Source organism: Hirundo rustica, chromosome 3 (assembly GCF_015227805.2).
Source record: "Hirundo rustica isolate bHirRus1 chromosome 3, bHirRus1.pri.v3, whole genome shotgun sequence".
NCBI classification, from domain to species: domain Eukaryota; kingdom Metazoa; phylum Chordata; class Aves; order Passeriformes; family Hirundinidae; genus Hirundo; species Hirundo rustica.
In genome coordinates this window covers 90,534,301-90,546,773 of record NC_053452.1, presented here as the reverse complement: position 1 = coordinate 90,546,773, position 12,473 = coordinate 90,534,301, and the positions used below count along the sequence as shown (strand labels likewise).

Below are 12,473 nucleotides of genomic sequence, written 5' to 3'. Positions count from 1 at the left end.
GACAACTCACCTTCATCTTCTAAAAAATTTGGTGAAATAAAGGACAGTCCTACTTACGCTAAGAAGGAATGAGAAAATCATTCAATTATTCAATCTCACAGTTGCTCAAAATGTAACTTTTGCATGAACTTGATTACTAGAAAACCCAATTTTATTTTCCTTTTTTTTTTTACTTTTCTTTGCCTACCTTCGGTTTTGTCCTTCCTATCTTTTCCTCCTTTCCCAGACACACACATACTCTCAGTGGATACTTCCCCCCTCTGGGAAAAGATCGAACTGCAAGGTTGAAAAAATACATTCCCCTAAGAAGTAAGGACTTTGTTTATGGTATGATTATTACAAAAATAACTGTAAAAAGCACAATGGTTGCCTCTTTAGCAGCAAGGCAGCTATGCCAAAAGAGTACTAAATGAGTCTGTATTCATACTGAAATTCAGTATGAATTTCAAAGCTATCAAACAGAAGCACTCCAACAAAACCTGGACTCGGTATCTTCATTCACAATCAATAGAACATACATTAAGGAAAGACAATATAAAAAGTGCTGACAGAGGAAAAACACTTATTGCTTAGCATGGTAAATTTGAATTAGTTATGATTTTCCTTAAGTCATAAACAGAACTTGGGAAATTATTTGCCAAACTGAATGAGGGTTTATTTGAATGTGTGACTGTCACGGGCCTGATCATACATTTCTTTGCTTTAGTCTCATTTAAGAGCTTAATAGGTTGATTTATGCATCATTCTTTACTACTTTTTTTCAACATTAGGTTCCAAGTTTAACAGGTTTTTGGTGGGTTGTTTTTTGTTTTTTTTTAATCGCTATAAAAATCTAAGAAGAAAAGCATGTATAAGAGGCACATAATGGATTACACTTCGGCAAAAGTTGAAACTCCGTACCACGAGGTCTTCACTCAACCGCTAAACTGAGCAGTTATTAAAAGAGAGACTAAACGATAAACTTTCTAAAGAACCTCTAGCTGAGGTCCAACTAAACCTCTACTCCACCTAAAGGAAGGAAAGCAGGGCGAATTACACTGAGTAACAAAATGTTGTAACCAGTGTATTCTGATCCCCGCACAAAACCAAGAGGAAATCATCATGTCCAAGATGAAACTGTCATGAAATTGATAAGCCATATCCAATATATGTCTGACATCGCGCAGTCGACTAAAACAGCGCCGCATTAACGGCATAATAGTATTACCATATAAACCTTATTACTTCAGCGTGGAAAACAAGACATAACGAGTGTAATGAGACGCCAGCATCTGTCTTTGTGTAAGTGAGCCCGGGAACCAGGGGAGCTCTTCCCGCAGAGGCGAACGAGCCGCGGCAGAGCCGGCGCACGGCGAGCGAGCGCGGGCGGCGGGGAGCGGGGCACTGGCTGCAGCCGCCGGGGGCTGCAGTCGGACGGGTCCCTCGGCGCGGCTCCGGACCGCCGCCGCCGCCGCCGCCCCGAGCCCACGCGCGGCCGGGTCCCGCCACGGCTCGCCGCGCCGCGCCGTCCGCCCGCCAGCCCAGCCCAGCCCGCCCCCCCCGGAGACCCGATTTCGATCCGCGTCAACCGGCCGGGGCCGCCGAGCGCCGACCCCGAGGAGCGCTCCGGCCGGAGGAGCAAGGAGCGGAGCCTCACCGTCTTCCAGGAGGCGCATCGCGTGAACAAAGCACGGATCCAGGCTGTCCTTCTCGGCCATCAGCTCGGGCAGGTACTTGTCCTGCTCCATCGCCGCGGGCGCGCCGGGCGGGCTGCGCGGGATGCCGGGCTCGCCGCTCCGCGCCGGGGCCGCCCGCTCGCCGGTGGCCGCGCCGGGGCCGCCCCGCAGGTGCCGCCGCCCCTCCCGCGGCGGGCGCTGCCCCGGCCCCGCCTCCGCCTTCCCCTCCCGCCGCGCGGGGGCGGGCACGTGCGCGGGTCGCCGCGCGCCGCCACTCGCGCGCCTTCGCCCCCGCGCCTCCTCCTCCCGCCACTGAGCGACCCTCGGCCACCCGCGGCCTTAAGTAGGGAGGCGGAGCCAGCCGGGCCGCGCCCCCGCCGCGCCCATTGGTGGCTACGCCCCGCCGGGGCAAGACTCGCCGCGCCATTGGCTGTCGCCAGGCGGGCGCCCGCGGCCGGTGGGGCCGGAGCGGAGGCCCGCGGGCGTGAAGATGTAGGGGTATGTGGGGGCTGTGTGTGTGTGTGTGTGTGTGTGTGTGTGTGTGTGTGTGTGTGTGTGCGCGCGCGCGTGTGCACGTGTCTGTTTGCGTGTGTGTCTGTCTCTGTGTGTCTGTCTCTGTGTGTCTGTCTGTGTTGTGGTTACGGCTGGTATTCCCTAATTTACTGCTCCCACTAAAACCACGCTGCCGCTTTCTCCCCCCGACCTTTTTTTCCTCTTCCCTGTGGCATGCTAGAGAGGAGAATTGGAGCAATTGATGGTAAAGATCACGGGTTGGGATTAGACGAATTTACTGGAAACACAAATGAGACAAGGAAATGAATAGTAACAGCAACGATATTAATAACAGAAGTGTTTGAGAGAGACAAGTGATTCTCGCGCAAGTTGTTCAGAATAGGGGTTACCCCACCGCTCCCACCTCGCGCTTACTGGACCTTCCCTAAGGAAGAGACTCCCTTCCCCCATAACCCCAGCGCCGGCAATGACCTGAGGTGACAGCAGAGCAACCTCTGGGTCCTGGCCATGCCCCCTGCCGGCTACGGCAAAATTTAACTCTGTCCAGGCAGGAATCGGGACAGTCTGTGTGCCTGTCACTGTGCGCGTGCCTGTGTCTGTGTGTCTGTCTGTGTGCCGGGTATCTCCTGGCAGCCGGCGTGTTGCGACGCGGCCTACGCGTGCCCGCGGCTCTGTGCCCGCCGCGGCTCCGCGCCGCCTGTGCGGTGCCGTGCTCCGCCCGTCCGCACCGCTCTGCGGGCGCTGTCCGCGGTGCTGAGGCCGGAGGCGGCGGCGCTGCCCGGCTCTCCGGCGCTGCTCTCTTCCCCCCACGGCCGGCGCCCTCCGCATTCCGCGGTGCCTCCCCCGAGCTCCGCCGCGCTCCCCGGGCTCCTCGGCCCTCCGGGGTCCGGGGAGACGCCTCGCTACAGCGGTGCCGCATCGGCGGCGTGGCCGTGCTGGAGCTGCCAGACAGCTTCTCCCCCGAGGATGCGATCAGAGAGTCGGCGACCGGGCACCGCTGGTGACAGACCGCGCCGCAAAGGTCCGCCCGTGCCTGCTGCGCACGGCTGGAGAGGGCGCAGCAGGGGCCTGGAGGTCCTGTGGGAAAAGGGCAATCTCTGTCGAGGAATGCCCTGCTGCAGCTCCCACGGCCCCATCTGACAGAATTAGAGCTATTATGCTATTAAAGTGTCTACAGCTGGGGTGAATAAAATTGATTTTAATTAGAGTTTAGCTTTAAGTATACACTTACTTTAGGTTATATTTATTCAGGATTTTCCCCACACAGACCATACCAGTAAAGTGTTTTGATTTAGAAAGTAAACAAAAGATGCCTAACTCATCTCAACTCATTAAAACTCCATTTGTGGGACCTCGAGAACAAGCAGTCTGTGGCACCATACACCATTTTGTGCTCAACCCCTATGTCACATTCATTCCTAGTATGTACCACTAATACTACTAACTTAGTATTTATTCTAATGAAAAAGACAGCTGTTGCAATAATACATTTGTGAATGGCCTAGTACTGTTTATTTCGAGGGGTTTTTGTTGTGGTAGCGGTGTTTAGATTTTGTTTGTTTGTGGTTTTGTGTTGGTTTGGGGGAGTTGGCAGAGGAAGAAGGAATGAAGAAAAATAGAAGTCCAAGCAAAATCTTTATAATGGCATCCACAAGGTTTTGAATGTGTTGTACAGGCATTACATAAAAATTTGGTCTGCAATGTTTTCAAAATGCTACGATATATACAGGCAACACTTAGGCAATTTCCATTCGGCATGCAGATAATTGAGGGACTGCATGTGTTTACAAAATCTTATAGAGAATGTTGGTGACTGATGCCTTATTATTCTGTAGTATTTCCAGTAGTGAGGGAAAAAATACCTGAGAACCAATCTCCCTGCTGAGAAAGAATAGGATCAGGAAAATAGTTGATTTCAGCCAACTTAGAAAGCACTGAAGAAGCAGAGAAGACTGATAGGAGAATTGAAAGGTTTAATAGTCAATCAGCTTTTACTACAAATTGTGTGTGGGGATAAAGAGAAGACATAAGCCCTTTAAAAAAAAAAAAAAAACTAAAACAAAGAAGAACACAGAACTAATATAGTTTATTAATAATTTACTCTGATTCAATTTACTGCATGAATAGTTCTCCTTCCCCATTTAACAGCGTAGGGAAAAATGGTGGTATTTGCAACACAGCTTGGGTCTGTCTGTCTTGCTCGAGAGATCACCTGTGTTATCAGATTGTATTTCTGCACCTCTGTTTTTCAGAATAATTCAGGCTGGAGCTCCTCAGTTCAGAAAGAGAGAAGACCAATGGTAGGTGTGTTCTCTTAAAGCAATTTCAAGTGAATGTAAACCATCCCCTCAGAAGTAATCCTGGCCTGGTAGCTTTCAAAACATACCATATGGTCATGTATATGGGAAATTAATTTTGGGGGTTTTCCATCTGGGGTGTTATGAAAATATTGTTACTTTAGTCTGTTTAATTGTACTTAACCTACTTAGATCACAGGAAGCTTTGACTTGAACACCTTTAAGTTTATTAAACAGTAGGAAGTGCTAAATTCATCAAACTCTTTTTTCTGGTCAAAAGAGTAAACAGCAGGTTTCATTGCACATCTTTTTACAGCAAACTAGGCTGAAACAAGTTCCCCATAAGTTCATTTTTGAAAACATATAAACTGAAATTGACTTTCAGTGATACTTAGATTGCAAAACCATTGAGATACCTTTCTGAATTTTACCTTATACCTCATTAATTTAAAAAAAAAAAAAAGGCATTAAAATCTGTCAGACAGGAAATATAGACCTCTAACGACACCAAACATTACTTCATTGCTAGTTGGAGATCAAATTTTTCACAGCTACTAAAAACCAAAGACACATTTTAAAACTCTTTACTTTGAAGTGTCAAGCCAAATTGAAGTTTATCTGTACTATATTTTATTTGTAAGTCTGATAATGGAGTGGATCACAGCATACCAGATTGCAGTTTATTCAAAGACAGAGCAGGTAGCAATCATTATGTATTTTTGCCAGTGCCATTCAAATATATTGTATTATCATGTAGAACTGAAGTCAAAAGGCAGTGCATGCAAACAATTGAAGGAAAAACTACTAACTTTGCACGTGCTTATTAAAAAATTATTAAATCTTTTGCGAATATGCCGTAGAATGAATGGTCAGTGTGAGCACAATTACAATGAATTACCTTTCTGACCTTACACCTCACAATAAAGTTGATACAATAATTTAAATGAATAGTTAACTTCGTGTGTGGGAGTATATGTAGGACCTCATATATCAAAAAATCAGAATAGTCAATAGTTTCCTATCTCAGAAATTCAGTTTTCTTCCAAGTTTCGTTACAGGTTCATTTGCTTTAGGTATGGGAAAGAGCTATCCCTTTCCTGAACTAACTACAGATGAGCATTAAAAAAAATATAGAGACTTTCTTCTATAATCTAAGTAACCATCTACTCTGAAAGTAGAATTATAATTGACAATATAAGTAATAAAGAAGCAGCAGTACATGTGCAAAAATGAGGGAACAGCCCCACCTCCTTCACTGTAGTTTATTCAATTCGTTCTTTGAATACAGGCTGTACTCAGGCTCCATCTGATCTCTGCATGCTGTCCTGTGGATACCAGCTCTTGTACCTTGTGGTTTCATGGTTTGATTATGGGGCAAATGAACATGCATGAAGCTTGTTTCCATGTAACGACACTCCCATGATGTACCAGTGGTGGGTCCAGATGGAAGTGGCTACACCCTCTCCTTGTAGAGGCCAGCCCTGAAGACTCCCGCACTGCTAACAGCTTGCCATAAAATCCAGAAGGGAAGTATGCATCACCAAGTGCACAAGTCACTGTAGATCACCTTCAGACCACCCTAGGCACAGCAAAAGACTCAGCTATGTATGGTCCAACACATAGATGGTTGACCTCTGTGGTAAGTCTCTGATTTCAACAGGGTTTTGGTCACTTCACTCATACAACTGAATAAACACTGATTTTCTTAAATGGAGACAATTCTTACAGATTAGTTATTAGTCTATGCAAATCAAATAAATCAGCTTCAGTTAAAAAAGTATATCAGTACTTACTTATTTCCTTTCAAGACACTAAATAGTTTCATAAACTCAGTGAGCCTACAACTCTAGAAGAGTTCAGTGTGAGTTCCAGGTGTAAAACAAATTCTGCCTTATGCTAAAACTGGGTTTATGAAACCCACATTACAAGTTCTTAGTTCATCAAAACACATCAAATAAAACTATGTATGTTACAGCTCTATTTCATATTTAGCATTCTTGCGATGCTGTAAAGAATAAGTAACAGAAAATATAACTCAGGGTAAATGCCATGGAGGGTAACAAAACTTTACTGAAACGTCTCTTTCATCATTAATTTGGGATAATTTTAAGCAACATAATAAAGTATAAAATAGCAGCTGAACACAGGAAAAAAATGCTCAAATAGAAACAAACAGCAAAGAATAAAATGCAGTCTAGAAAGTCTATTGTTTTCTTTCTTCCTTGTGATGCTATCAAAATGACAGAAATTGTGACTCTATAACATAACTGTAATTTTCTCCTCCCCACATGGAGGTAGACACCAGACCTTATATTTTGCTTGCATATGTTTGAAGTTCTACCTCTGCTGTTCATTCTGACTTTTATATTACAGCTTATCTATTGAGGGTAGCTCAAACACTTTCACAAAAATCTTCTCCGTGATCATTGCAGTCTCGATTCACCTGGTCTCTCTAACCTTACTGCAATCAATAAGCCCAAATTTATCTTTCAACATCATCTCCAAGATTTAGAACTGTTCCCTTTTTTATAAAACCTCTGTTTGCATGGCTTTCTGATTTCCTTTTCACTTGATACAAAATAATTCCTTTTGTACCTTTCTTTTACTATTTCCCTTTCAGCATATGGTTTCCACTGTCCTTTCCCAGCATGCAAGTCTCCATTTAATACAAATTTCTCCCTTGAAGAACAACAACAAGAAGAGGAAGAACTAATGGACGAACTGTGGTGCAAAGAAGGTGATATGTGGTTTAGAATAGTAGAATTACAGTTTCCAGGACTCCTCTTTGAACTAATCCTTCAGTTCATAGCTATGTGCCAATTATTCAGCACAGCCAATTAGAGAAGTTGGTAGTCTCACAGAGCTTTGGGCATGTAAAAATCACATGTCTGAGTCTAGTCCAGTCACCAGAGACGCCCTTTACAGTTAGGAGGTTAAAACAGGCTCTTGCAGCTGTTTATTCATCTGACCTGCAAGTACCTATCTTCGGCTGAGATGAGTCATCCTATGCAAAATCTGATTTCTTTCCACTGGATATAAAGTCGGTAACTAGATTAAACGTAAGCATCTATCTTGTACATAACAACACTTATACAAATGAATTCAAACAGATTTCAGTAGTGTATGACAATACAGTCCTGAGGAGTTTCTCATTATATAACAGATGAAGGAACAGAAAAATAAGTCTTCCAAAAAGTGCACATGATTTGCATGACAAAATGTATTCTACTTCAGGCATACAGCAGCAGAAAGAGAGAACATGCTCAAAATAAAATGACAGAATTTATTTGAGGAAAAAAAAAAGATGAGAGACGCATGCATATAGTTTATCTAAGATGTAAGTAAATGTACAGATGCACAAAGAAAATACTATATCCAAATGAGAATAAAATTGTTTAGAGGATGCAAAGGATATAAACTAGAAATAAGGAGATTATATTGCACACAGGAAAATGTATATTGAATATAACAAGTTACTTTTACCATTTCATTTAGCAAGTGAACATTAATGAGAATTAGAAAGCGAAGAAAGGGAAGCTTGTAGGTATGGATAAAAGCTGGTAATACACATAGTTCTGCTTTTCTGTGGATCTGTTTTCCTTTCTGGGGGGATTTGGTGGGGTTTCTTTAGTTAATTGGTTGGTTGGTTTGGGGGTTGGTGGGTTTTTTGCAGGGTTTGTTGGGTGGAGTTTTTTTCAGTGCATTCATAGATTTTTGTCCGGTTTTGGTCTAAGTTCTGTTCAGAGAATGTTTATCTGTAATTGATTAATTAGCAGCTGGATTTAGTTAACTTTTCCTCTTTAAGAAGGATACAATGGAGACAACTCTCTGATCTCAAATATTGTACTGATCAGGTACACAAAGCCCAAATCCAGACAATGAGATAAAATTATGTGTTATTAATCCATTGATCTGTTGCAATTTTGCAAAACCAGAAATGAGACAAATTCAGCAAAATATTTAATATAAGCCTAATTATACATTTACAATGTATAGCTCTAGAGAATTTAGCCTGTTCCCACTTACTCATCATAACTATAGAGGTATAAATGGAAAATTCCAGACTAATCACTCACAGATGGTATTTCTCTGGCAATCTTAAAATGCAATATATAAAACTAGAGGACATCCAAAACATCAACAAACTGGAAAAAGAAGAAAATTCTCCAATAAACAAATTTCAAGATACTTGACCATATTAAAAGGTCAGAAAGAGCTCAACCAGCTCTCCAAACCTTAGTCAAGTATTATGACAATTTTGTTCAAAATGTAATGTGACATGGGGAAAAGTATGACACCATACAGCATCTTTATAATTTCATATACTTTTAAGCATCCAGTTATATAATTGTATATTAAAAACACATTTGAAGTGTATAATACTAGCAACCTTACAGTTTAAGAAAAATGCTACATGCTAAATATAGGATTAGAAGTTATTACCCTCCAGGACCTTTGAAGAGAGAAACTTTGAAATATTAAAAGAACCTAAATACCTCCACTTTCTTTGTACAAAACTACTTTAGGCAGAACATTTCAGTAGGAACCTTAAGAAGCCCCTATGTATCTAATTTAGGATTAAATACAGGTGTTATCACCAGTATGGGACAAAGCAAAAAAACATGAAAAATATTTTCTTTCAATAATGTGTATTCTAGTTCAGCAGATGAAATGAAGTAATATTCATCCCATTCATAAAGATTTGTCTGTTTTTAAAGATGTCATAGAATCAATACTTCACATATGTTTCAGTCTTACTGGATCATAGCACAAACATTTTCTTGAAAAATCACTAACTGATGAAAAAGAAGATGTTTACAAGACAAAAGATAATTTCAAAATCACATTAGAAATTTATTAGCTGCAAATCATGGCACAATGCTTTAAATTATTTAACAATTTATTTGATCAAAACTGAGCATATCTGAATGTAATATTTTAATGCATAATAGGAGACAGATTTTGAGTTGAGAAGGATAAAGAACTGTAATGGCTTTTTCAATCATTTTTTTTCAAAGTTTTCCATGAAAAGGCATGAAAATTAGCAGTTTTTCATTTAGATAAGAGTACTTTGACCCCTAAAATATCCACAATGAACATAAGATTTAGAAAAAACAATATGAACCCAAATAGTAAAACCTTCAAAAAAGTTTTAAAACTTTCAAAACTTACCCTTTCTCCTTGCTTCTTAATGTTAGCAAAGGCATTTAATGCTCCCAGTGGTTTCTTTTTTGGAGAATTTGCCAGAATTTGGTTGTACTCCTCATAGGTCTCTTAGATACATGCATAATAAATGCAGAAGGTAAGGAAAATTAAAAGAAAATTTAAAGAGTAGACAAACACTTAGCAAGTTTGTGGGGGAAAAAAATGTTTCCAGTGCCTAACCAGCTCCAGTAAGAGTAAATAAAGTAATAAGAATGAAAATGTTAGAAGCTCAGCAAATGTTGTCAAATCTGCTCATAGTGATGGAGTTCATTTGCCGTTTGTGTCAGAGCAAATGGATTTGCATTATTTCAGGAGCTGGGCTGTATTAGTATCAACTATTGTAAAGCTCAGTTCACCCATGGAGCAAATGGATGATGATTCATTCTTTTCCTAAATAGAGTATTAAGTTCAGTCTCATCTTGCAATTATTTAATTTTCCAAATAAGAAATTTCAAAGCTCTAGGATCTAACTCCATGATTATATAATTTCTTTCAGAGCAGATGAAATTTAAGGATAGACTATACCATGGTTACCTATGTTTAAGCACTGTCCCAGTTCAGGCAGTATCATACTAATTTTATTTAATGACTGAACAGCAATATAGCTTTCTGATCTTAATTTTATTGGATTTTGTTCTATTATTTTAAACCTTGACATCTCAAGGGTGAGTCAACCTTACAGATTTACCAAAAAAACCAAAAAGCAATAATTAGTATGCATTTCTATAAATTTAGTGCATCATACACAGATGGAAAATCAGAAGCTGTTAAAATAAAAACTTGTGAGTAACTTCACACAATAATACTTCCCAAACTACATAAATGTCAGCTACCCAAGAATTCCTCAAATATAATTACATTTTTAAAATTATTTTTAAAATACATATCCTATAAATTTGAAGGGATTTATTAAAAATATTTTTAATTACTTATGCAAAATTCTATTCCCTAAGAAGGGAAAACCACCTGCGTTATTTGTGCAGATGTAATTGTGGCCAAAGAAGAGTAGGGTGAGAAGATGTGAGAGGAACAGCTTTGCAGACACGAAGATCAGAGAAAGAGGGGTAGAAAACGCTCCAGGCACTGGAGCTGAGGTTCCCATGCAGCCCATGGTGCAGACCAGGATGAGGCTACTGTGCCCCTGCAGCCCATGAAGGGTCATGGAGGAACAAAGAGCCATCTGCAGCCCATGGAGGAACTCCTGTTGGAGCAGGTGAATCCCTGAAGGAAGGCTGTGACCTTGTGGGAAGCCCACTCTGGAACAGGCTCCTGGTGGGACTGGAGAGAGGAGCCCACACTGGAGCAGGTTTGCTGGCAGGATTTGTGGCTTCATGGGGACCTGCAGTGGAGCAGTTTGTGACAAACTAGCTCACAGGAAGCACTCATGTCCCCACGTGGAGGAACTGCCTCCCCTGGCAAGGACACCATGATGGAGCAGGAGAAGAACTCCTCTCCCTAAAAGAGAAGGAGTGGTAGGAACAATGTGATGAGCTAGCTATAATCTCCCATTCCCTGTCTCCCTGCACTGCTCAAGGGCAGGAAATAGAGAATAAGGAATAAAGTTAAGCCCAGGAAGGAGGGAGAGGTGGGGGGAAGGTGTTTTTAAGATTTGTTTTACTTCTCAATTATCCTGTTCTGATTTCAGTTGGTAATAAATTCAACTAATTTCCATACACTGGCTCTGGTTTGGCTGTGACATAACTGATGAGTGGTCTCTCCTTGCCATTATTCCAACTTATGAACTTTTTGTTATATTTTCTCTCCCCTCTCCAGCTGAGGAGAGGAGCGATAGAGTAGCTTTGGTGGGCAGTTAGCATTCAGCTAGAGTCAACAGTCTTCTAATGCTTTGCAGGGTTAAAAAGTCCCACTTTGCTTGGTGGGGTTTTTTGTTTGGTTGGTTGGTTTTTTGGTGTTTTTTTTTTGTTTGGTTGGTTTTTTTGTTTTTTTTTTTGTTTTTTGTTTTTTTGTTGTTTTGTTTTGTTTTTTATATATATATATATATATATATATATATATATAAATTAAAGAACTGGATTTCTTATGTTTAGTGTCTACACTGTTGCCTGTCTTCTACTAACCAAATTGCTTTATTATTCTCTTGCATTAATCTATATCCTGGGAAGCCAATAAGAATCATGTGTCTAGCTGAGAAAGACTGCTGAATATTAATTGCATAATGGAAAAATAACTTTGCATCTTCTTTTAAGCTCATTTGTGCTTATACCTTTTTCTACCATAAACAGAAATTTCTACATTTAAATGCAGGAAAAATATTGGAAGACAGGTGCAAGGAAGGGAAAAAATGAGGTTTCTTAACCAAGGAACTAAGGAACTAAGTTTGAAGCTGTGCTAAACGATGTACTGGCTCTTTCTCTTCAAGAGACAGCAAATGTCTTGCCAAACTAGTCAATTGTTCTCTGTAAGACACAGAGAACTTAATTTCTCTTGGCTGACAATATGGTTTTCTCAAGTCACTAAAGCATTGGATGGAAAAAATAATCAATCCATATTCTTCTATATTGAGGTTATGTGTTTCTGCTGAACACAGATTTGGATATGTTACCATAGAAAAACTGGTTTCTAATGGCTGAAAATACCCCCTGGTTTAGCAGAAAACCTGCCCATATTCCCATAAAATAGGGCATTGGGAAAAAAAATCTGTACATTTTGCCAGCTGCCCTTGTTTCTGGTTTACAAATTTCCTGGTTTAAGCAGAGAGAATGTCCTGGTTTAAAGGTTGGAATTAGGCAACTTCAAGAAAGAGCAGATACCAACTATAGAACTCCTGCATCGACTCACTTAT

The 12,473-nt window shown here is 41.1% G+C and overlaps 1 protein-coding gene and 1 long non-coding RNA gene across 4 annotated transcripts in view; one reads left to right on the top strand and one right to left on the bottom strand.

Annotated features, from left to right (window-relative positions):
• KHDRBS2 (KH RNA binding domain containing, signal transduction associated 2) overlaps window positions 1-1,765 on the bottom strand; it is a 336,050-nt gene extending 334,285 nt beyond the window's left edge. For all 3 annotated transcript variants that reach the window (XR_005700299.2, XR_005700300.2, XM_040060662.2), the window contains exon 1: window positions 1,637-1,765. Coding sequence is in view for 1 of the 3 variants with exons in the window: in XM_040060662.2 (XP_039916596.1) it covers window positions 1,637-1,727 (91 nt within the window). In the remaining 2 variants the exon portion in view is untranslated. The remainder of the gene's footprint in view (window positions 1-1,636) is intronic.
• A 328-nt stretch (window positions 1,766-2,093) lies between these two features.
• On the top strand, window positions 2,094-11,261 carry LOC120750624 (uncharacterized). Its single transcript, XR_005700074.2, has 4 exons — window positions 2,094-2,153; window positions 4,421-4,468; window positions 5,754-6,104; window positions 7,086-11,261. It is a non-coding gene; the product is annotated as an uncharacterized LOC120750624 (long non-coding RNA).
• The last annotated feature ends 1,212 nt before the right edge of the window (window positions 11,262-12,473 follow it).